General features: G+C 35.8%; 2 protein-coding genes across 10 annotated transcripts in view; one reads left to right on the forward strand and one right to left on the reverse strand.

Moving 5' to 3' along the window:
- Cask (calcium/calmodulin dependent serine protein kinase) overlaps positions 1 to 24659 on the reverse strand; it is a 345788-nt gene that overhangs the window by 140772 nt on the left and 180357 nt on the right. For all 9 annotated transcript variants that reach the window (XM_042683597.1, XM_042683593.1, XM_042683598.1 and 6 more), the window contains 2 exons: positions 19093 to 19170; positions 12615 to 12687 (listed from right to left, as the gene is read on the reverse strand). In XM_042683597.1, coding sequence (XP_042539531.1) covers positions 12615 to 12687; positions 19093 to 19170 — 151 coding nt within the window. The remainder of the gene's footprint in view (positions 1 to 12614; positions 12688 to 19092; positions 19171 to 24659) is intronic.
- Positions 3693 to 5102, forward strand: Gpr82 (G protein-coupled receptor 82). Its single transcript, XM_042683605.1, has one exon. It carries the CDS (start codon positions 3693 to 3695, stop codon positions 4698 to 4700), a length of 1008 nt encoding a protein of 335 aa, XP_042539539.1. The 3' UTR covers positions 4701 to 5102.

The raw sequence follows: 24659 nt of genomic DNA on the forward strand, positions 1-24659 counted from the left end.
ATGATAACCAAAATGCTCAGGCTTGATGAAATTAGATTTGTGCTATCTGACAGATCCCCCTACTGGTTTACCCAAGGAAGGGAAGTCTGGCTGCCCAGACTTCACATTTAGCTTTTACCTACTAGTTCACTGACTAAACAATTTTGTACATAAAATTGCTTTCACAGTTCTTTGTAACTATTCATTTGATCTGAGGCATATTTGCCACTTCCCCAGATCCCCCCAATCTATCATGAAATCATCTGAATAATGGACTACACTGAATCTGAATACCGGCAGCGCAAGGCAATCAGAGTTGATTGAGTTAGTTCAATATAACCAAAGAAACCAAGACTCAGGGTGCAGCCTGAGCTTACAGTGAGTTCTTCAACTTTAAAAGAAAGAGTTATTAACCCACAATGACCATGACGTTCCAATCCACCTCAGTGATCCACCTCTGATTCTAGTAAACTGCTATAAGTAAGAAAATTTAAAAAGTTCAGTTTCTTTTTATACTTGATGAAGATGGACTGCAAATAAGTCATCCACAAATGATTTTACAGAAAAGCTTACAAGTAAATTTGTACCAGTATTTTATTGGCTACTGTAGAGTGGTTCTCTCTGTCACTGTATTATATGTGGGGGCGGGGGGGATTGAACCTTTGAACTTAACTTCAGCCAATCATGCTAACTAAGCTAACTGAGGTAGGTGTTCGGGGAATAATAATAAGGAAGTATAATGTATATGTATATTGTTCAGTAACTTCCTCTCACTAGACTAGACTAGAGAAACAGAGAAATGAAGTGTTTTTTTTTAGAATACTGAATTTATTCAATATTCTCTTTAAATCCCTTTCCCCTCCCATAGCTAAAGACATGCAAGAATCTATTTAAACTAACAGAATCCTGGAAGACTGAAGATCAGAGAACTGAGAGTCTGAAATTTGCATCACTACTCTGAACAGGACAACCTTAGTTGGCATAAGCTACTCATACTGGTAAGGGTGATTATTTACTCACTTTTAACTTAAAAGTAAATTCTATAAAAACTCTAGAAAGACTAAACTGTTTATATATTTAGAAAATCTAATCATTAAGAAAGGCTATCAGCCTATTACCTATGTAGATAACTATTAACAGCTGTTAGACTTGTAGAACATTTTTCATTTCTCAAATTAGCAGTATATACATAATGTATACAAGAATGACTGGACACAGACCTTTTGCTAGGGAAATGCAGACTTTGAAACATTTTCCGTATTTATAACATCATTCTGATTTGATTTAATGGTATTTTCCAAATTTTATAAAATAATTTTCTAATAGCTTTAGAATCAAAGTTTTCTTTATAGGAGAGGTACAGAATCGACAAAAATGTGAGAAGCTAAAGATGGTGCACTAGTGATCATTTGTTATCTTGAGTTTTCTGCAGACGCATCATCTGTCTGAAAAAGCTAGGTCCTTGAAAAGTCTTGTACCTCTCATTTGTTTGGACTACATACCATTACTTCTGCTGTTTTTAGTATATTATGCATTATGTATATAAGGCTTGGGTTATTGCTTTCCTTCAATAGAAAGAAGCTCCATTCCCAATGCAAAATCAAAATTATTCAAGCAGATGAATTTCTCTTAAATAATCTGGCTCACATCACTGTTAGACTGATTTTTAAATTAGTGAAGGTACAGGTTAGGTTTTATATACTGAAAACTGCATCTACAGTAACTAAAACTAGTTTGCCCAGTTATAAATTCATTATAGGGACAATTTAATCAATAAAAATGACAAATACATAAAATGAAGGAGATAGGGTTGGACGATAATGAATGGTCTCAATGTTTGAACCTAAAGACAATGAATAGCAATTAAAATTTAAAGTCGTTGATGTACATTGCTTGGTTTAAAAAAGTATTTTGATGGCAGGTGCTGGTGGCTCACATCTATAATCCTAGCTACTCAAAGGAGGTTGAGATCTAAGCATCATGGTTTCAAAACAGCCTAGGCAAGAAAGTCTGTAAGACTCTTATCTCCAACTAACCACCCCATTAAAAAAAACAGGCCAGAAGTGGAGCTGTGGCTCAAGAGGTAGAGCACTAGACTTGAGCAAAAAAGCTCTGGGACAGTGCCCAGGCTGAGTTCAAGCCCCAGAACCAGCACACACACAAAATTATTTCATAATTATATGAAAAAATCCTTATTTCTGCAAAAGTTGACATAAAATATTAATATAATTCAGGATGCAGAAAAAATAAAATCATGATTCTGAAGAAGCAAAATAGCTCTGAGGGGCTAGATTCTGAGATGGGAAGGTTGTACATGGTAATTTCTTTTTTTTTTTTTATCAAAAGAGAGAATATAATTAAGTATTGAGAAACCTTGCTATAGATCATGAAAAAGAGAATGCTGTGTCCCAAGAAGTATGGTAAAGAGCAGAGAGAGATGTGGCATATTCTAAATAGAAATATGGTTCTTGTTTGACCAGAATCTAGTAATGTTCTTTTGTTATTCTCACCTGAAAAAAAAATAAGGAGACAAATATAAAAAGGAATTTGTATGTGATTCTTTAGCACTTTTACATACAGCTCTGCAGCGAGATTTACAAATAAGAGGTAAAAAAGCAATAGCTACACTTGGATTTATACAGTGATGAAGATGTCATATTCTCTAAACTAATACACACAAATCCTGAAAAAAAAACACCAATGGGTACTAAATTACATATGAGGACACATTGAGGACATTCAAGCCATCAAGCTTAGCAGCTACAGAAATACATTTCAATTTTCTATTGAAGTATGAGAATTTAGCATTAACTATTTTAATTTGAAAATGAGTGATACCCTTTGATAATGAAACTAAGATTTTGCTATGCTTTCTTTTTGTTCAATTTAAGACCTTCTGTTCCATTCAGATGGAACTGAATTTACTTCTGAACTATAAAAAGGGGCTCTTCCAGTAGTATTATAGGGAAGTGTTTTAATCTAGACATTAAATATACCAGTTTTTAAACTATATATAATTAATGTGTGAATTAAAAATCAGTTTTAGCTCTCTATTAATGTGGCCACAAAATACTTTTGTAACATTTTCCTTGATGAGCATATATTGCTCATGAGTACTTTAAGGTTTTTTTTGGCCAAGGGGCTTGAACTCAGGGCCTGGACACTGTCCCTGAGATTCTTTCGCTCAAGGCTAGCACTCTACCATGTGAGCCACAGTGCCACTTGTGGCTTTTTCTGATTATGTGGTACTGAAGAATTGAACTCAGGGCTTTATGCATGTTAGGCAAGCACTCTACCACTAAACCACATTCCCAGCCCTTTAAGTTTTTTTTTTTTTTAAATTGGAACACTTTATTTTTTTAAATTACAGTTCTAGGCAAAATCTACTTTTACACATTGCTTCATAATCTAAGGAATATAATTCTTCTAACATAAACATGCTAAAAATCCAAGAAATTTAACTATTTGCATCTAATTTTGTTTTAAAGACAAATGCATCATCTACCTCAATAAGTACTTTTTTGCTTTTATTTGAACTGAACAATTGTGATTAGATAAGGTAAAAAGCCATCTATGTGTTCCCTTTCCTTTCATATATTTTATTGCTATTTTATTTCATCTCATGTTTTTTAAATGTTATCTCTCACGTTATTTTTAATTATCTGCAATTCTGTTCTAGATACTTTGACAATACCCAAGAAAATCTTACATAAATGAATAACTCGACATGCATTCAGCCATCTATGATCTCTTCCATGGCTTTGCCAATCATTTACATCTTCCTTTGTATTGTTGGTCTTGTTGGGAACTCATTCTCTCAGTGGGTATTTTTAACAAAAATAAGCAAGAAAACATCAACACACATCTACCTGGTACATCTTGTCACTGCAAACTTACTTGTGTGCAGCACCATGCCCTTCATGAGTATCTACTTCCTGAAAGGTTTCTACTGGGAATATCAATCTTTTCAATGCAGAGTGGTTAATTTTTTGGGAACTCTATTCATGCATGTAAGTATGTTTGTCAGTCTTTTAATTTTAAGCTGGATTGCCATAAGCCGCTATGCAACCTTGATAAAGAAGGATTCCAAGCAAGAGAACAATTCCTGTCATGAGAAACTATTTTATGGTCATTTACTGAAAAAATTTCGACAGCCTAACTTCGCAAGAAAACTGTGCATTTACATATGGGGAATCGTGCTGGGCATAATTTCCCCCGTTATCCTATACTATTCGATTGTGGAGGCCACAGAAGGAGAAGAGAGCCTGTGCTACAATCGGCAGATGGAACTAGGAGCCATGGTCTCTCAGATTGCAGGTCTCATTGGAACTACATTTACTGGATTTTCATTTTTAGTTGTACTAATATCATACTATTCTTTTGTCAGTCACCTGAGAAAAGTTAGAACCTGTACATCCATTACAGAGAAAGATTTGACTTACAGGTCTGTGAAAAGGCATGTTTTGGTCATCCAGATCCTATTAATAGTTTGCTTTCTTCCATACAGTCTTTTTAAACCCATTTTTTATGTTCTGCACCAAAGAGAAGACTGTGAGCAGTTAAATAATTTAATAGAAGCAAAGAATGTCCTCACTTGTCTTGCTTCAGCCAGAAGTAGCACAGATCCTATTATATTTCTTTTATTAGATAAAACGTTCAAGAAGACATTGTATCATCTCTTTTCAGAATCGAATTCACCACATATACAACCACATGGCTAACTTTCAGTTGGAAAAGAACATGAAACAGAAAGGTGTTCGTATGACTCTCCTAGGGACACTAAACAATTAACACTTCATGACTTGGTTGATAATAGGCACTGAGAAAACCTCCAGATTTTTAAAAATGAATAAATAACATACCCTTAACATTGGACTTGCAGTTTTACTTGTACTGAAAGTTGAGATGGCTGAGACCTTCAGAAATAAGTATACAAAATTATCCAACTGCATATGAAATCAACTGATAATGTTTTGTTTAAATGCAATAATGGATCTTTGATTCAAAACTCAATGTTCAATGGTTGTACAAAAAGGAAGCAAATGGTTTATGGAGTTGTCTCCTTTCTAGTACTTAGAATGCAAGGGTCCATCTAGGATTAGGATTAGTGGTTTTTTTTTTTTTTTATTGTGAAAATACCGTACAGAGAGGTTACAATTACATGAGCAAGGTAATGAGTACATTTTTTATCAAGCATTGTTGCCTCCTCCTTTGTTTCCCCTTCCCATCCTATCTCCCCTCCCTTCCCCCCTACCCCCCGTGCCAAAGTTGTAAAGTTCGTTTTTCGACATAACGTCTTGTACATCTCATTGTTGCAATGGGTCCACCCCTATTTAAACAATTTGTTTTTTCCCTTCCCCTCCACAAATTATTGACTAGTGTTTATTGCATTGGGTAACTTTAAAAATGAGTACAAGAAAGAATAAGAAATGTTTTTACTTAGTATCATCATCATAATAATGATAATACAGTGCAAAAATCCAAGGTTTTATAAACACATTATTTTCCAATTATTTGTTTGGTCTTCTCTGGATTATGTTATCAGAAGGGGTAATATTCATAGATTCCAAATCTATTAAGTAGGTGTTACTCATAAATATGATTAAATACATGGACTAAGCATTGTCAAAATGAAAAGCAAATATGTGATTGTATGCTTATCTTCATCACATTTTGTGTACTTTTCTCTATATAATATAATGTTATTAATGACAATATCTACCACATAGCTATATACAATTAATTTTTGGGAAGTGAATGTTAAAATACTATAAATAGTATAATATACCTAGTTTATGCTATATTGTGGTGTATTATGGCTCCACCTCTTGTTAATAGGACAATCTTAGGTAAATTATTATCCTCTTTATGTGTTAATTTCATCATTGTTAAGTAGGAAATAATATTTTTCTCATAGACACTCTTAGTAAAGCACATAATGCTATTTTGAGGAAATGTCCCTTAGTAAGCATTTGCTGTGTGCTGGCCATTGTACTTATAGGCTGGGTATTCTATTCAGATGCTTTATACATATTAATCATCACAATGATAAAGTATGCTAATTTATTTACTGATGAAAAATTAAAATATGTAGTTAAGTAAGTTATTTTAATTTTCTTCAATATCTAAGTAAATATTTTAAAGTAAACATTGCTTATTGGCCATTTCTTTCTTTCATGTAATCTTGTTCCTAAGACAAATGATGGTGAACTTATTCTGTATTACATATATTATAATTAAAATAAAAAATAAAAAATGTGTTCTGTCTTCCCCAAAAGATCATAAACATCTTTGAAGCTATTTCTATTTATTCTTTCTTGGTACTTGCAATCTCTTCTTAGATAAGAAGCAATCAAAGGCTGGCTCAAGTAGTAGAGAGCCTACCTAGCAAGCATAAGGCCCTGAGTTCAAACCCTAGGACCACAAACAAAAAAAGAACCAGTCAAAAACAACTGAACAAAAGAAATCATTAAATATAACTTGCCTGTTTGTTGGGAACTACTTCAAGTCTGTTTTATTTTTCTTCATATGTTAAATTTTTCAGTGCTCAAAAAGAAGTTTAAAGTAATTCACATAATATCCCCAGGCTTTTAATCTCACAGCATGTTTTGTTTCAGGATTACAGCTACAGAGGCTGTATACATTCAATGTATATATTCCCTAAGAGCCATTGGTTCACAGTCACTACCAGTTGTTATGACACATTGCTCCATTTTCATAAAAAAACAACAAAAAGCCAGTCGATATTTTTTTTTTGTTTCAATGCTGAATTAAGAGATGAAAATGTTCAGAGAAAATTCTTGAACACATTATGACTTCAAGTATTTACAATGTATATCTATACTTCAATAGTAGCAACTGAATTTCTGGATTAGTAGTTTACAAAGACTAAAGGAGACCTGGGAAATTAGGGTGATGTCCTGTGTGCTGGTTGTTGTAGCCAAAGTGGAATTTCCTACTTATTTGAGAGGTGGTCTTGTTATATAATCCAAGTTGGATTCAAATTTGTAATCCTCCTATCTCAGCCTCTTAAAAGCTGGATTACTGATGTGTCTCACCACATCCGGTGGGTTTTCTAGGTTTAAGAATAGTAGGAAAATAGGTATGTGCAATTTTGCTTCAAATTATTCATTTGGATAGATGACTCACACTTAAACACCCTTTATTAAACTATATATTGAGCTCAATAACTATCATGATTACTTTTACAAGAATCCTAAACTTTTATAAGCCATGTTAAATCTTTTTGTGCATTTGAAGAACTGTCTATTTAACATTATAGTAACTATTTTATATAAAATATGACGTTTTTCCCTTACAGGTCAGCAAGATTATATTTTAACTGTAGAAAGCAAGAATGGCATGTTTATTTCCCCTTTTATTCCTTCCACATATACACTCTCATTAGAGTAGCTTTGAATCGGTTAATCAGGAACACAAACTATGAAGACTAGACAAGTAAAATTCTAAATAAACTATTCAACTTGAAAGTGAATCTGTCCTTCCTAGGCAGGAGGGGAAGATGACTCACCTAGTTCTGATTGGTCAAGAATGTAAGAAGGCAAGTGAAAGACAAGCTTTCTGTCAAACCACAAAGGGATGATTCACTGAGCATTCCAATAATGCAGTCTAAATGCCAAGAATCTTCTCTGTGAGCCTCCAAATTCCATTGGAATTGAAACTACTGCAATCATTTACTACTGCTAGAAAAGTTTTGCATCCTATAGAAAAATCTACAGATTATGTGATACATGCCACTCCTAGCTTGGGAGAAAAGTGAAGAGTCTTTTTCTAATATGCAAAAAATATATTCATTTTCTTAAAAAAAACAAATCAAGGGTTGATTATTTTCTGAATGTACGGGGTAAGAGAAGCACAGCTGTTATAAATGCAAGGTAACAGCCCAGGCAGGAAAGTCCAAAAGACGCTTATTTCCAATTAACCACCAAAAAAGGTAAAAATGGAGCTATGGCACTAGCCTTGAACAAAAAGCTCAGGGACAGTGCTCAGGCTGTGTGTTCAAGCTCCAAGACCAGCTCTTTCATCCACTCTGGTCTTCCAAAAGAAATGCAAGATAAATTGATGGTAACCTTACAATTTATGAGATTTTTCTAAATATGATTATGAAAACCCTACATTCAAAGTGAATGCAAAAGGATTAACCAATGTGCTTCCTATAAGAAAGAATAAAAAAATAGCTGGGTGCTGATGGCTCACACTCAATATCGGGTGTAGCTAAGATTAACCACCAGAAAATGAGAAGGGGTGCTATGGCTCAAAGGAGTGGAGCTCTAGCTTTGAGCAAAACAGTTCAGGGACAGCAACCAGGCCCTGAGTTCAAGCCCCACGACAAACAACAGCAACAAAAGTATAAAATAAGCTTATGTTTTAAGGCATTTATGTATGTATGTATGTATGTATAAATGCATAGATTTATTGTGTTAGTTCTGGGACTTGAACTCAGGCTGGGTGCTGTCACTGCAATTTTCTGCTCAAAGCTAGCACTCTATCACTGGAAGTACATTTCCATTTCAGACTTTTTTTGGGTAGAGTTTTGGAGACAGGCATTTCACAGACTTTCCTGCCAAGGCTTCATACCTCAATCTTTATATCTCAGCTCCGTGAGTAGCTAGGAATACAGGGATGAGTCACCAGTTCCCAGCTAAAATTTTTTTTTTTTGGTCGGTTGTGGGGCTTGAACTCTGGGCCTGAGCGCTGTCCTTCAGCTCTTCAGCTCAAGGCTAGCGCTCTACCACTTGAGCCACAGCACCACTTCCGGTTTTCTGGTGGTTTATTGGAGATAGGAGTCTCACGGTCTCTCCTGCCCGGGCTGGCTTTGAACCGCGATCCTCAGATCTCAGCCTCCTGAGTAGCTAGGATTACAGGTGTGAGCCACCAGCGACCGGCTTCCAGCTAAATTTTTTTTTTTAAATATAACATGAGGGACTTTTGGGAACTGTAGTAACAGATGTAAAAGAAACATCAGTGACCGAGAGCAAGAGGAAGGATTACTTTAAGAAATTCACAATACCATAGCAATGGTTTTATGGATGAGCACACATTTATATAAAGTCAAGCTCTCAGCAGGTAAAAGGAGAACTGAGACCAGATGGGGATCCAAGAGCAAGCAGCCAGGCAGGTTGACATGGGCTATAAGGAAAACCATTTAAAGGAAGCATACCCAGAAACCCTTGGGAAGGAGGTCTCTGGCTAAGTGGATGTGTACCTGGGTTTTGCAAAATTCTGAGAATTAACAAGAGCACCCCAAACCTCCTAAGACAGAACAGAAAGTGATTGCATGAGCAGCAAGCAGTTTCTGAGGAGCTACTGCACTTTAACTTCAGTTACTCAAAGCAGATTTGAATAGGTCAGGTACAGAAAACTTGAGTCTTTGCACATACAGATGATGCCTTGTGAGACTGTCAACAGGCATAAGAAGAACCTAGAGAATTCCGAGATTCAAGAATTGCATTTACTTTGACAACTGTGCTGTTCCTTCCAAAGTTATATTTTTTTATTTTTTTTGGTCGGTCCTGGGCCTGAACTCTGGGCCTGGGCACTGTCCCTCAGCTCTTCAGCTCAAGGCAAGCACTCTACCACTTGAGCTACAGCGCCACTTCCAGTTTTCCGGTGGTTTATTGGGGATAGGAGTCTTATGGTCTCTACTGCCCGGGCTGGCTTTGAACCGAGATCCTCAGATCTCAGCCTCCTGAGTAGCTAGGATTACAGGTGTGAGCCACCAGCGCCCGGCCCAAAGTTATTTTGAAGTTAGGGCTGAGAAGAAATCAAAGAAGAATCGCTGAAACATAGAATTTCCCATACTTTTATTAAACAATGAAAGGGCAAAAGATGATGAAAAATAGAAATTTGCATACATGCCTTAATTAATGCCTATAGTGAGGCAAGACATAACCAATGTAAGTTTATATCAAGATAATGGGTCTTATGGAACTCTGAACTACTAACTTCACATGGGCAGCAATGTGGCCTGTTTTGGTCCCAGATACAGCTCCAGTTCCTAGAACAGTGTCTGCCCTACAGTAGACTTAGTAAATATCTTTTGGATAAATATCTTAAGAAAATAGTCCCCAATTCAAATTTCCAGTTGCTAAATGTAAGTACTCTATTTACTCATAGAAAAATATAGTTTTCAGACACTGAAATTAGGAATAGCAACATTAATGTCTGCCCTCTGTTGAGTCTTCCTGTCATTTGTTCTTTCTATCAATTTGTAGTCTGAGAATTACTTTTCTTATCCATTCCTCAGAAGGTTTCATTGTGCTTTCTCAAAATTATGTGGTGTGTACTTTAAAAATAATAAACTAATTTATCTAATACAAAACTGCTTTGGGGCCTGCTTTTAGGTACATTGTTCCTTCTCTGTGAAATGTCCATTTGTCCCCATATAACTACCCCCAATGACTCAAGACTAGGCTCTAACATGACCGTCTCCAGAAAATCTCTTTGATTCCATACAGAATAAACCTCTACCCTGTAATTATTTGTTTGCTTGTCTGTGATGAAGGCCACCAAGTTCTTTCATCCTGAAAAATATCTGCTACTCCTCTAATCAAAAGATGAATCTATATTTCTTTATTTTGAACCTTATAGCCTTTTCAATGACTGATATGACAAATCAAATGCACTGGGCTTGCCAACTTCTATTTTGTAGTGTGGGAGCCTTGAACAACTGTTGTGATGGAGATGGGGTCATGTTTAAAGAATGGGAAGTCCTGAATGAGAAACAATAGAGGGCCTTAACTAATTAATCATTAAGTTTTGTTCTATGTGGATTTCTAGCTGTAGATTATCTCCCTGAGACCATACTACTTTTAGGGAATCAAATATTTGTTAAATATATAAACCAGAAAGTGAATTTATTTAGATTTTACTTGGTTTGGGTTGTCCTATAAAATATTATGCTATTAAAAAGCTGACACTATTACTGAATAATATTATAGTAGAGAATACTGTTGTTATAGTTTATATGAGGCTAATACAATTATCTGTTTAGAACAGAATTCATACAAAATAAAATTCCCTCTGGAGCAAATAGTCTTTAGCACAATGAAAAAAATCTGTTTTATACATTTAAAATTTTCAAGTTATCATCTTTCTTATATATATTACAGAAATATTTGTCATATATAGGTACATATATACTTGTTATATACATGTATTTGTCATATATGTATACACATGTACATATACACATTTGTTATATATTCACATACATGAAAAATATTTTACTCCATATATATTCACTTTCTTATATTCATTAAATGCAAAAGAAGCACACAGAAGGCTATTATATTTAAGAATCTTTCCCTTTTTACTTATCTATAATGTTTACTTTCTTTGGATAACTGAAGAACACTATTTAATAAAAGAGCTATGCAGTCATGGGGTTGTACAGTATTGAGTTTCCATAATGACAATATCAATTTCCTATTACCATGTTTGAAAAGAATAAGTTAATATACAACTACTTTACATTGATCATGATTCCTTTTAGTTAACTAAAATAATTTCTGTCTAAATTTCTCAATTATAGAAATTTTAACTAAACTTGATCTGTTTTGAAACCACTTAAAATACAATGAAGGAGTCTTCAATATGTCTTAAAGGAGGGTTTTGCTCACAATATTTGTGGGTACTGGAGATCACATAGGTTAGTGACAAAACGGGAGAGCATGTAAGTACAGCCCAGGGTTAGAGAGTGTTCAGAGGTTCCCTAGTGATGAAGGGCTGATCATCAAGAGGAAAGCCCTTGCTCTACTTTCTGGCTGTGTTTTTCTTGACACTGTCAAAGGAGACAAGGACTAAGAGACTACATCAACTTGGTAACAGTATCCAAGAGGCAGAAAGACTGAATAATGATCATACTGGTCTTCTTTGTACCTATCTAAAATTATGACTTCATATTCTGTTAGAAGATTATCTGTTAAGAGAATACAATGTTGCCTATTCCACACTATAGCATTATGAAAATATAACTTTTACTATATAAACTAAATTCTAATTTCCCTTCAATTCAGTATAGGATCCAGTTTAGTTTTTATTAGATGCAATTTTCATTTTGTTCTCATACACAGTAGCAAAAGAGGAATAATAAAAGCTTAGATTGCGTGTAACCTTTAGAAATAAGGAAACTGAAATTAGAAAGTGTTCCTATAAAAATCAGTACAATGACTTCCCAAGTACAAAGTGGTTTGTGTGTGTGTGTGTGTGTGTGTGTGTGTGTGTGCGCGCGCGCACGCGTGCGTGCACGTGTACAAGCCAGTGCTGGGGCTTGAATTCAGGGCCTGCTTTGTTCCTTAGCTTTTTCTCTTAAGGCTGACATTCTACCACTTGAGCAACACCTCCACTTCTGGATTTTTGGTGATTAATTGGAGGTAAAGAGTATCACAGACTTACCTGCCCTGACTGGTTTTGAAGCACAATCCTCAGATCTCAGCCTACTGAGTATCTAGGATTATAGGTGTGAACAACAAGCTCCTGGCTTAATAAATTTTTTATCTGCAGAGAAAATTAAGTTTAAAATGCTCTGTAGACGAATATTTAAACAATTATGGTTCCCATTATGATGTCAGTTTCTCTTCATAAACTTTAAAGTTAGTGATAAGACCACTTACCTTCACATCCCTGTGGATTATGTTATTATCATGACAGTAGCGAAGCGCCTCTAGTATCTGTCTCATGTAATGGCTGTAAAAAAGAAAGAAATCTAAAACTGTAAAAACTTTCATTTGTTAGTGCAATACTATATAACTCTTACCTTCAGATTAGCTGTCTACAAACATTTCATTTGAGCAGTGTCAAGCTTAATGAAACTTTGGCAGATTTACAGATTTTAAAGCTTCTTGAAGAAAGAGAACAGTTTGTATTTCCCAAGTTAAGCCAAAAGAATTCCATACAAGTTCAGAGGCAAAAATACCCTAGTAATTTAAGATTGCAGTTTAAAATATGAAAAACCTCTAATATCTCAGTTAATTCTATTTAGTTAAACTGTAGAACTTTATTCTTGGTTTCTAAATGCCTCTTTATTACTGAGTACTTGTTTCATCTCTCTTCCTGTTCACTTTTACTCCTTCCAATTCTCCCTTTTTTCCTTTTTGTCACTTTCCTTTTACTGTTTCCAGAATAAAACAAAAACTAAACAGTATAATTAATATTAGTACTGACAAATGACCCTGTTGGTGTTTGTGGCTCAAGAAAAAAACACACAACTCCATTCTAGCCAACTCCATTCTAGCTTTATAAGTAAAGACATTTCCATTCATTAAGTTCTCTTTTTAGTATGTTACTTTCTAACCAAACTCATAAATTTCATTTTAACTAACATATGAATTATTTTGAGCCAGGTGCCCTTGGCTCACATCTGTAAACCTAGCTACTCAGGATGCTGAGATCTGAGGATCTAGGTTTGAAGCCAGCCCAGGCAGGTAAATTTCAGACTTTTATCTCCAACTAAACACGAAAAAGCTATAAGTGTAGCTGTGGCTCAAATGGTAGAGTGCTAGCCTGAGCACAAAAGCTCAGGGAAAGCACCAAGACCCTGAGTTCAAGCCCCAGGACCAGCACAAAACAAAACCAAAAACAGGATCCCCCCCCAAACGATATGCATTATTTCATATATTAGAGTGGATTAGGAAATTCTTTTTTTTTTAAGTGAAAGGCAGAGGAGGAAAAAAAAAAACAAACCTAAACCAAACCCAGACCCTTTCTGTACTCAAAAGTTATTTCCTCATAACTAGTCTCTAAATTCATGCAGTCTAAGGATAAAGATTCTAATGTTCAATTTTCTTACTTAGTGATTGAACATGTAAGAGGTCCGTTTGGGTCACCACAGCCTGTAATTTATTTTTGTGTCAGTCTTGGGGCTTGTCCACAGGGACTGGGGACTGCTCCTGAGCTTTTCTGCTCAAGGCTAGTGCTCCACCACTTGAGCTACAGCTCCACTTCAAGCTGTCTTTCTGTGGTTAATTGGAGTCTCATGGAGTAACAATGCTCGACTCATGTAACTGTGACCCCTTTGTACAGCATCTTTACAATAAAACTAAAATATGAAAAAATGAAAATAAAATAAAATATATATCTCTAAACTTTATGACAAAAATCTCAGCCTCCTAAGTATCTAGGATTACAATGTGAGCCACTAGAGACCAGCCCCAACTTTTTTTTTTAATTTAAAGTTAGGGGCTATTAACATTTTATGGCCCTTTAGTGGTTCAAATCAGGCTTTGGAGGATCCATGACCCGTTATGGCTAAGAGGCAACAAATACCAAAGTGGTTTGCAAACTTGGGGTTAATATTACTACAAAATACTGTTATTAATAATATTACGTTTATCAAAGACATGGGACATGTCCACTCAGATGTCAAAATGGAACAGTAGCTTCAAATGAGGCAACTTGTACTTATAGAATATATTACTTTGGATATATGATAGTAAGTCAATGTAAACTACCTTTAGCCTAAAGAAAATTCCTGTCTTAAAGCCTCATATAATTGGGCATTAAGGCAATCATCTGTCATCCTATCTACATGGAAGGCTGAGATCAAGAGGATCACAGTTCCAGGCCAGTCCAAGCCCTAATCTCAACAGCAAAAGCTGGGTAAAGTGGTATGCATATGACATTACAGTTATGTTGGGAAATATAAATAGGAGAATCATGGCATAGGCTAGTTTGGGCATAAAGTGAGGCCCTATTTCAGAAATAAACGGAGAAAAAAAAGGTGCAAGGCGTGGCTTAAGTAGTATAGCACTTGTCTAGCAAACACAATGCCTCAAGTTCAAACTCTACTACTTTCAAAAAACAAAAAGACAAATAAAAAGTCTCATAAAACAAAATTCAAAGCAAGAACATTTTAAAACATGCATATCAGAGTACACCATTATTTGACTCAACTATACATACAGAGGAAAATCTGAAGTTATATGAGGAGAGAGAAGAATATTTTTTGGGGGTTGGGCTTGAATGTAGGTCCTGGGCACTGTCCCTGAGTTTTTGTGTTTTTTTTTTTTTGTTTTTGTTTTTGCTTAAAGCTAGTGCTCTACCACTTTAAGCCACAATGCTACTTTGGGTTTTCTGGTGGTTAACTGAAGCTAAGCTATGGACTTTCTGTCCTAGGCTGGCTTTGAACTGCAATCCTCAGCTCTTAACCTCCTGAATAGTTAGGATTACAGGCGTGAGCTACTGATTCCTGGCTTGAGAAAATAGAATTTTTCTCCATACATTATCATACATCTAAAGTCCTCTTTCTCCACATTCCCAGTCATGACCCTGGATATCAACACTGTTTCAGTAAAATAAAATGAGACACCCCCCACTTTGGCCAAAAAAATGAGATGCACAAATTCTAGAGAGTTGCTGAATAATCTTTAAATCAAAAAGTTTTATTTCATGAATATCAGAGTCCACACTTTCAGAAAAACTCAGCAGTACATACATATGTTTATTCACATCTTCCCTAAGGATCAGGAAAGTTGGCAACTCCATGGAAGAGCTGTCCAGAATTGTATTTATTTCTTCTGGAAGGAGGCATTGGAAGAATTAGAGGAAGAGGAAGAGAGGTGACTCAATGTACTCTTCTTGTCAGCTCTGGACAAAAAGAAATATATACTATTTGCTAGGCAGAAGATACTTTATCTCTGAAGTGTTCATACAGGATGTCCCAGGATAAAGATGATTGTAAACAGACCCTGGGCTCTTTGAGGAGTGATAGCTTCCTGAAGAATGTAAACTAGGCAGTTTCTCTAAGGTATAAAATGGAGATGCTTCATGATTGAAAAGCTCCCTTATGTGTGTGGAATCCCCTAAGTCTCAGGTGGAGATTCAATTCTGGGACATGACTGCTTTGTTAATGTGAGAAGAAGCCCTTGATAGTTCAGGCCTCCTTTGGCTTCAGTGGAGCCTTTTGATGCTTGCATCCTTGAAATGATTTTGTAAAGCTTGGTATTAGGTAAAGATACTGCACTGATCTGTGAGAGTTTGATTTGATAATCTGTTTCTGCACTAGCTCACTCCAACACTGTTCACCCCTGAAAGGACAGGTGTAGTTACTAATTGGGCTATACTAAGCTCTGAATAGATTTTTACTTTGTGACATGCTTTGCTGCTCCTCTTGAAATTCGGTCAGTCGAAGAGAAACAAAATTATCAATTTGATTACTTGGGAGTCTCCAAATCTGCTACAGTTGGCCTCATAGAATACTGATAGAAGCTGAATTTCCTAACAATAAATCTCAGAAGCAGATAGGAGAAATGAAAGTCAGAAGTCATCTAGCCAAACCTTGTACACTGTTCTTTTTATGTAGTTATTGATCCCCTGCAATAGGAACACACCTAATAATATTACTGGAACCCTCCCCATGTCCTGCTCATTGTGAGCAGGAAGAATATTAAATAAATTGTGTTCACACCTCTCTCTGAGCAATGGTACTTACTGGTCCCAATGCTACTCTGTCTTGACCTATTCTGGAGAGTTCCTTTCATAAAAGCATCTTTTTTTTTTGTCCCGAGCTTTTATGCTCAAGACCAGAGCTCTACCACTTGATCCACAGCTCCACTTCCAGCTTTTTGTGGTTAATTGGAGCTAGGCATCTCACAGGTACTTTTCTGCCCAAGCTGGCTTGGAACTAGGATTCTCAGATCTTAGTCTCCTGCACAGCGAGGATTATAGGCATGAGCTACCAGTGCCCAGCTAAAAACCTCCACTTTAACAGCAACTACATTAGAACTAAAAATCAACAGGCTTTTTTTTTTATCTTGATGTATAGACACATGAACCTTTTTCTATAAGTTTCAAGATTGGAAGAGACCAGAAATCATTTCACTCTATGGTATCACTTCTATATGCTAACATGTTGCCTGTCCCTACATCTAGCCAATTGGCAGAGACAGGCTCAAAGTTAAGGGAAAGCTAAGAAAAGTTAAAAAAAAGAAGATGACTGGAGAATAGCTAACTCTGCCAGCAGGTATGCCAGCTACTCCAGTTACCATGCTTTAAAAAAGAAAACTATTTTAAAAGAATAAAAAAGAATCAAAATTCTGAATGTTCGATTTTCCATATTTTATGTTGTAATACAGACAAGTAGGAAAGGCAAACAGCTTCAAATTCTCAAGAAATATATAAAAATAATTACACACAAAAGTCTGAGAGGTTCATTGGATAAAGTTAGATAACGTTGCCACATGGAAAATCAAGATAACATTGATCATTTTTGTTATTTGAGAATGTCTTTTATATTTGAAGGAAAAGATGCAATACAAAATTTAAAAACTGTGCTAAGAACAAAACAACAGAAAAGTGGCACTTAAAAAAAATCTAACCAGGCACTGGTGGCTCATGCTTATAATCCTAGCTACTCAGGAGGTAGAGTTCGGAGGATCATGGTTCAAAGTCAGCCTGGGCAGGAAAATCTATGATACTCTTATTTCCAATTAACCACCAAAAAAATAGCTGGAAGTGGAGTTGTGGCTCAAGTGGTAGAGCACTAGTCTTGAGACAAAACTCAATAGCATCCAGGCCCTGAGTTCAAGCCCCAGGACAGGCATGTACACACCCACAAAAATCTAGACTGTGCTTTAAACAGCATGGCCCAATTATGTCTCTCTCTTGCTTCTCTCTCTCTCTCTCTCTCTCTCTCTCTCTCTCTCTCTCTCTCTCTCTCTCTCTCTCTCTCTGTGTCTCTCCCTCTCTTTCTCTCTCCTATTTTCCCTTTAGTGGTACTGTGGTTTCAACTCAGGATCTTGTGCTTGCTAAGCAGGTTCTCTATTACTTTAGACATACTTTCAGGCATTTTTGTTTTCATTATTTTTCAAATATAGTCTCGCTTTTTTGTCTATGCCAGCCTGGACTGTGATCCTTCCATTTACACTTTCTGTTGCTAGGATAACAGGCATATATACTACTAGAACTGGGTTTTTTAAAAAATTATTTGAGTTAGGTCTCATGATCCTCCCAATCTCAGTTTCCCCCTAATAGCTAGGATCATAGGTGTGAGCCACTGTGCCCTGTGCATACATATTTATTTGTTCATTCTCCCCAACCTTGATGGTATAAAAAAACAAGTGCTTTTTTTCTTTACACAGTGTTATTGCCACAGGGAACTCCATCTCTAAGACTAAGCTCTTGCTCTTTGGCATGGAAGAGTCAGAATAATGAATCTGAAGACAGTCACACCATTGTGGGGGATGGTGGTAGACAAGGATGTAGTAAGAGAGTCTCTAAGTTGTTTCTAGCTATATCCTTTTATTATGCTATAGTTCTAAAAGAAACAACAGAAAGGAAGAAATGTGATCATTTAATTTAACTGCATCTCAATTGATAAAAATGTATAGTGAATTCTAATAGACTGGTAGATTGGAATCTTCCAGAATATTATGGCTTGTGACTGAGGAGGGATGCTACATCCCATGTATTAAATAGGCAACTCAATGGAGTATAGTTATGATCACTGAATGTAACCAAAGCAGAAAACTATTGCTATAAATATATAAGCCAGCAGGCCCAGTGGATGCATGGTTCCTATGATTTTTCATATTTACTTCTTTTTGAACCATTAGGTCTTTATGGCAACTCTTCCACTTAGAATAATGGCCATTCTTTGGTTGGAAGATCACATAGTGGCCTGAAGCAAATATATTCAGCAGAAAAAAAAGGTACTTTTCATTTTCGTTCCTTCTACTCTTCAGTTCTTTTCCTTAGATTAACTGGTCACATAATAGTTTGATATTACTAAAAAGTAAACAAAGAACTAATGAGGTACAGCTGTTAAAAACCAAACACATCAAACAAAACCCTCCAAGTTTAATTCTACATGGTTCCTGAGCTTATACCAACCATATCTTTGTGCAAACTCATTAGAAGTATGTAAGATAGCCTAACTGGTATGAATATGTGAAGCCATGTGAACAGATACATTCATTGTTTGGCATTTTGCATGTCAAATTGCTATTTGGTCCTACTCTGCATACCGAGAAAAGGTATGTTTCTTGCAGCAAAGAACAGCAGTATGTTCATTGGGAGAAGAGCAGACTTTTCTATGTGACAGTTCTTTGTTCTTTCCTCCTTTTACTTCTACCTTTACTCCTGGGGATTACATACCTGGCTACAGCTTCACTGTATACAAAACCAGCATCAGCTCGCTTTACGATTTCAAAACACAGATCTGCTCCATCCATACTGTAAATAAATGTGAAAAAAAAGAATGTAAGAGAATACAAGAAGGCAACATTGAAAGTCAATACATCATCACTAAGTTATTAGTTGACAGATTTCCAAGGATTCTAAGTAATTTAACCCTACTTTCTTTCAATAAAAAGCAGGCATAAATTATATAGAACATTATAAACATCTTAACGTTGAAAATCTACAGAAAAAAGAATCCCTCCTACCTCAGAAAGAGCAAGCCAAGGGAGTATCACATAATACAAGATATAGAAGAATGACTATAAATTTTCTTTATGTTATGAAGGTAAGGAGTTTCAGGAAGAAGCACTGCTGGAGGCTGTGGGCATATCTTGAGATCACATTCCAAAATTATCCATGTTTAGTTACATCGTGTGTGTGTGTGTGTGTGTGTGTGTGTGTGTGTGTGTGTGTGTGTGTGTGTGTGTGTGTGTGTGTGTGTGTGTGTGTGTGTGTGTGTGTGTGTGTGTGTGTGTGTGTGTGTGTGTATGCTTGTCCTGGGGGTTGAACTCAGGGCCTGTGTGCTGTCCCTCAATTTTGCTCTAGGCTAGTACTTTACCACTTGAGCCATAGCTCCACTTCTGGCCTATGTTGGTTAACTGGAGATAAGACTCTCATGGACTTTATTGCCCAGGCTAGCTTCAAACTGTGATCTTCAGATCTCAACCTCCTGAGTGTCTAGTATTACAGGAGTTAGCCACTGATTCCTAGCTAGTTACATAGTACTTTAAGAAATAAGGCAGGGGATCTGGCACAAGTGGTAAGAATACTTGTCTAGCATCCATGAGACCCTGGGTTCAAACCCCAGTACTGCAGCAACAAAACAATCATATATATAGACATTAAAGTATTTTGCTATAGTTATCACTGCTAAATGGGGAATTCAAATTATATATTATGAAATGAAATAGCAATGAGCTAATGAAAAACTTATTCTTATTTACCTTCCATGAGCAAAGTTAATTGCTACAAACATACTGGAATACACTGATGTACTGGTGACACAGTGTTACTCTCTTGCTCCAAACTTATAATTAAAGGTCTATATTTCTCACCTTCTAGGTAAGATTTCTTGTGGTCTTAGTTACACCTTCCCTCTTTTACTGACTTTGTTTAGTGACATTTCAATAAAATAATAATCTATAGGCAGACTAGTCTTATTTCTACTTCTTGAATACTCTATTTTATTTTCTCTGTTTTGCTACATACTTCTGCATATACTGCTCTTTATATTTAAAATCTTGCTAAATTCAAGTTTCCAATTCATTCTCATCTTCCCATAAAGCTCCCTCAACGATTACCAGACACATTAATGTCTTCCTTTGCTTTCATTTTTGATCACCTAGTCTGTAGCATAACATTTAGCATTTACATATATAAATACATGCTGCATACATGTATGTTTGTGCAAGATCATTACCTATATTAGTGGAATTATTCAAATATTAATAGCTAACATTTTCATAAGGCTTTAAGTTTTATAAAGTATGTTCAAATCCAGTAGCTCAACCTTTAATATACCTGCCGCAGGTGTGAGAAAACAGAAAGTTATAGAAAGCAAAGGAAAGAACATAGTATTTGTCAGGCCTCATAGTTATATCTCTTTTCATATGCAGAACAACTACTGCATGAGATCAACATTCCTCTTACATGCTAGGCAAGAGATTTATCACTGTACTCCATCTCCAGCCCAGCATCTTTCTTTTCTTCTTTTTTTTGGTGGTACCGGGATTTAAACTCAATTCCTCACATTCACTAGGTTTGATTGGTTGGTTGGCACTCAACCACTTGAGCAATACTCCTGGACCAGACTTTCGCTTGTTATTTTAGAGATGGAGTCAGGCAGACTTTTCTGCTGGGACTGGCTTTGAACTGAGAACCTCATGAGCAGCTAGGATTACATAATAACATTTCATGATTACTGGAAAAGCCCAATATTTTTATATTTTAAAATTTCTTTGTATTGTGCTATTTTGAAGCCTAGATATAGTTAAGCAGGTCAGTTGACTTATAAAGACTAAAATCCATCTCATAGTGATGAAATTCATTTTGTATAGGTGCTTTTCTAAATTGAGAAATCTGAAGGTAAGCACTATTCAAATTAAATGAGAGGAGAGCTAGCCAAAGAATGGAGCCAAATTGATTATGTAATAAAGCAGTAAGAATCTGGAAGCTGTCCGAAGAGCTACAGGGACCTAGAAAGGAGAGAGAAGAGAGATGGAGGAAGGGAAGTGATAAAGAAGTGAGAGGCCTAAGAAAATTAGTTTGAGAAGTAACTGCAAAGAACTTACTGCTAGCATTGATTAATCTGCTTTTTTCTAGTTGTATCTAAAATACTGGCTTGAAATCTTAAACTACATGTGCATGAGAGAGAGGGGAGGGGGAGACAAGAGAGACAGACAGATACACAGAGACAGAGAGAAAAACAGAGAGACAGAAATCATATGAGCCCAGGCACAGATGTAATTTTAGATTTCTCTTTCCTTCCCCTGATTTGTCTATTCTTATGAGTACTTTTGTTGTTGTTTTTGTGGGATGTAGGGCTTGAAGTCAGGGCCTGGGTGCTGTCCTGAGACTTTTGCACAAGGCTAGTGCTCTACCAGAGTCACAGCTCCACTTTTGGTTTTTCAGTGTTTAAAACTGGAGATAAAAGTCTTTCAGGGACTTTTCTGCTCAAGGCTGGCTTTGAACCATGATCCTTAGATCTCATCCTCCTGAGTAGCTAGGATTATAGGCGAGAATCAACAGTGCCAAGCTGAGTACCATATTTTATTATTATTATTGTTGTTATTGTTGTTATATTGTTATTATGCCAGTCCTGGGGCTTGAACTCACAGGCTGGATGTTGCTCCTGAGCTTCTTTTTGGTCAAGGCTAGCACTCTACCATGTGAGCCACAGCACCACTTCCAGATTTTTCTGAGTAGTTTATTGGAGATGAGTCTCACAGACTTTTCTGCCATGGCTGGCTTCGAACTGTGATCCTCAAATCTCAGCCTCCTGAGTACTAGGGTTACAGGCATGAGCCACTGGCACCCGACTCTGTATTATTTATTTTAAATAATGTAGTAGCGTATATAGTAATATTTGGCAAAGCAAGTCTCATTTCATAATTCTTTTCTCATGAATTTTTCCCAGTTGAAAAGTAAAATCATTTGTTAGACTCTAAATATTTTTATTTCAGCTAAGGCAGAATTTTAGCTGTACATTAACTTATAGAAACTTTTCTAATATTTTGCTCCACAAACATGATATATCACTCTATTTCCTTTCATATCTGACTTGTAGTTTTAAGGTATTCTTCATATTGGTTCCAAATAATTGACTATTATTTCACCATAACTATTATGGATATGGCTTTTTTTTGTTAGTGCTGAGGATCAACCTTAGGGTTTCATACATGCTAGATAGGCCTTCTACCAATGACTTACCATCTCTATCATCTTATATTTTAGTTGCTTTTTAATTGGGACATTTTTTACTTTATAGGTTTTAAAATTCAGTAAGGATACAAAATAAAGTCACTTGTGTTAATTTTAAAATAAAAGTCATGTTCTATGAAGGATTATTCTGAAAAAAGCTATCACAGTGAAAGTACTTTTCTATTATTAAAATGATCTCATTAGTTATTTATAACATTAATTGATATTAAGGTAAAAGAAGCAATCTACGAATTTTAAATTTCATGAGATACAGAAATAAAACATGATTTATGCAAATTTTATTCATCACAGAAATGTGATATATATACATATTTATAATACATACAATCCAAATAAAATAACCTTGAACCTTCTGAATAAAACTGATAATTCAATTCTCTGATAAACATTATTTGCTAATGTAATAATGCCAAAATACTGATAAGACTTCTTACTAATTTTCTTTTTGTTTTCTTATCTTGGGATGTTATTAGGACTGTCATGAATCTTCAAAGAGCATGTCCTGAATTTCACCAGTTGTCTCCCATCCCAGGAAGTGAGATGAGGTGAAGAAACCCTTCTACAGAGAAAGCTTCCAAAACATATGCAGAAAATCCACAGGAAGTTGACTCCAAATTGTGAAAGCACTGGAATTATGAATGAGTTTAACTGCCACTCCCTTTTTTCTATCTGAATTTAAAACTTTTTAAGAAAGATGCACTAATTATATAATTAAGAAAATTATCCACCGGGTGCTGGTGGCTTATGCCTGTAATCCCAACTACTCAGGAGGCTGAGATGTGAGGATCATGGTTCAAAAGCAGCTTGAATTGGAAAAGTCCATGAGACTCTTATCTCTAATTAACGACTAGAAAACTGAAAGTGGAGCTGTAGCTCAAAGTAGTAGAATGCTAGCCTTGAACAAAAGAGCTCAGGGACAGCACCCAGGCCCTGAGTTCAAGCCCCATGACCCACAAAAACAAAAAAAGAAAATTATCCAAACCAAGCAAACAACATAGATCATAGGTCTAAAGGCACAAAGTATGACTGGATATATGTGAAAAGAGATCAGATTGCATCACTTCCAAATATGACCATTTGGCACCAAGTGTCTTTTGAGCCCAAAGCATAAAATTAAATGCTCTGTGCAATGTGAAATTGTAATTAACAGCTTTTGAATCTTTCCTCTCATGTTTTGAATATTTCTGTAACTATATCAAAGCAGACTATTAACAAATGGTTCACTAGCACTTGTCTTCTGACCATTCTTCAAGAAACACTATAATAAAATTCAGAAAAATCCAGATTTCTCTGACAAGTATTTTCTCTGAAGATAACAAAAAAATAACTACAAAAAAGTGCATGAAGTTTGAAGAAAAGGTGTTTTAAAACTTCAAAGAATTAACAGAACAGTGAGTGGAAAACTAGCAAGAACAAGGAAAGTATATTGCTCAGAGAGGTGGACAAGAGCTATGTGCTTTGGAGGTGAAGGGTGGCTCCCGTGAAGAGGCAGCTGTAGGGGTGTACTTTTGGGGAACTGTGAAGAGTGACAGGGTCCAGTTGCTTTTGTACCAGGGTGGCCAAAGACAAGACACTGGGCTAACCAGTTCTGGGGCAGACTTCTGAAGAATCTGCTGAAGGCTCGCGTCTTGATGAAACATTCCTTGCTGGGGTCAATAAACTGCATTTTGAAAACTGGGGTACAGAATGTAATTGAAATGACATATTAGCATTGAAAGCTCCTAAATCGTGGTAAATGGTGAGTCTAGAAACTTCAGCACCTAGGGTACGTTTCTGAATCACAGTTTAGTTATGTTAGAAAAAGATTAACAAAATAACTGTAAAATTCCCAAATGTTTAGAAATTGAAAGGTACTTGATAAATAGACTATTAATCAAAGAGAAATAATAATGAAAATAACAAAATATTTTCTAACAATAAGAATAAGAGTATACAATGAAATTTGTGATGGACTTTAGTGTTGCTATTAATCATCCTGCAAATACAGAAAAGGATGAAAGGAGTTGGAACATAGCTGTAATCTCTCAATCTAAGCATCCATG

Source organism: Dipodomys spectabilis, unplaced genomic scaffold, assembly GCF_019054845.1.
Source record: "Dipodomys spectabilis isolate Male_0828 unplaced genomic scaffold, ASM1905484v1 ptg000082l, whole genome shotgun sequence".
In the NCBI taxonomy this organism is placed as follows: domain Eukaryota; kingdom Metazoa; phylum Chordata; class Mammalia; order Rodentia; family Heteromyidae; genus Dipodomys; species Dipodomys spectabilis.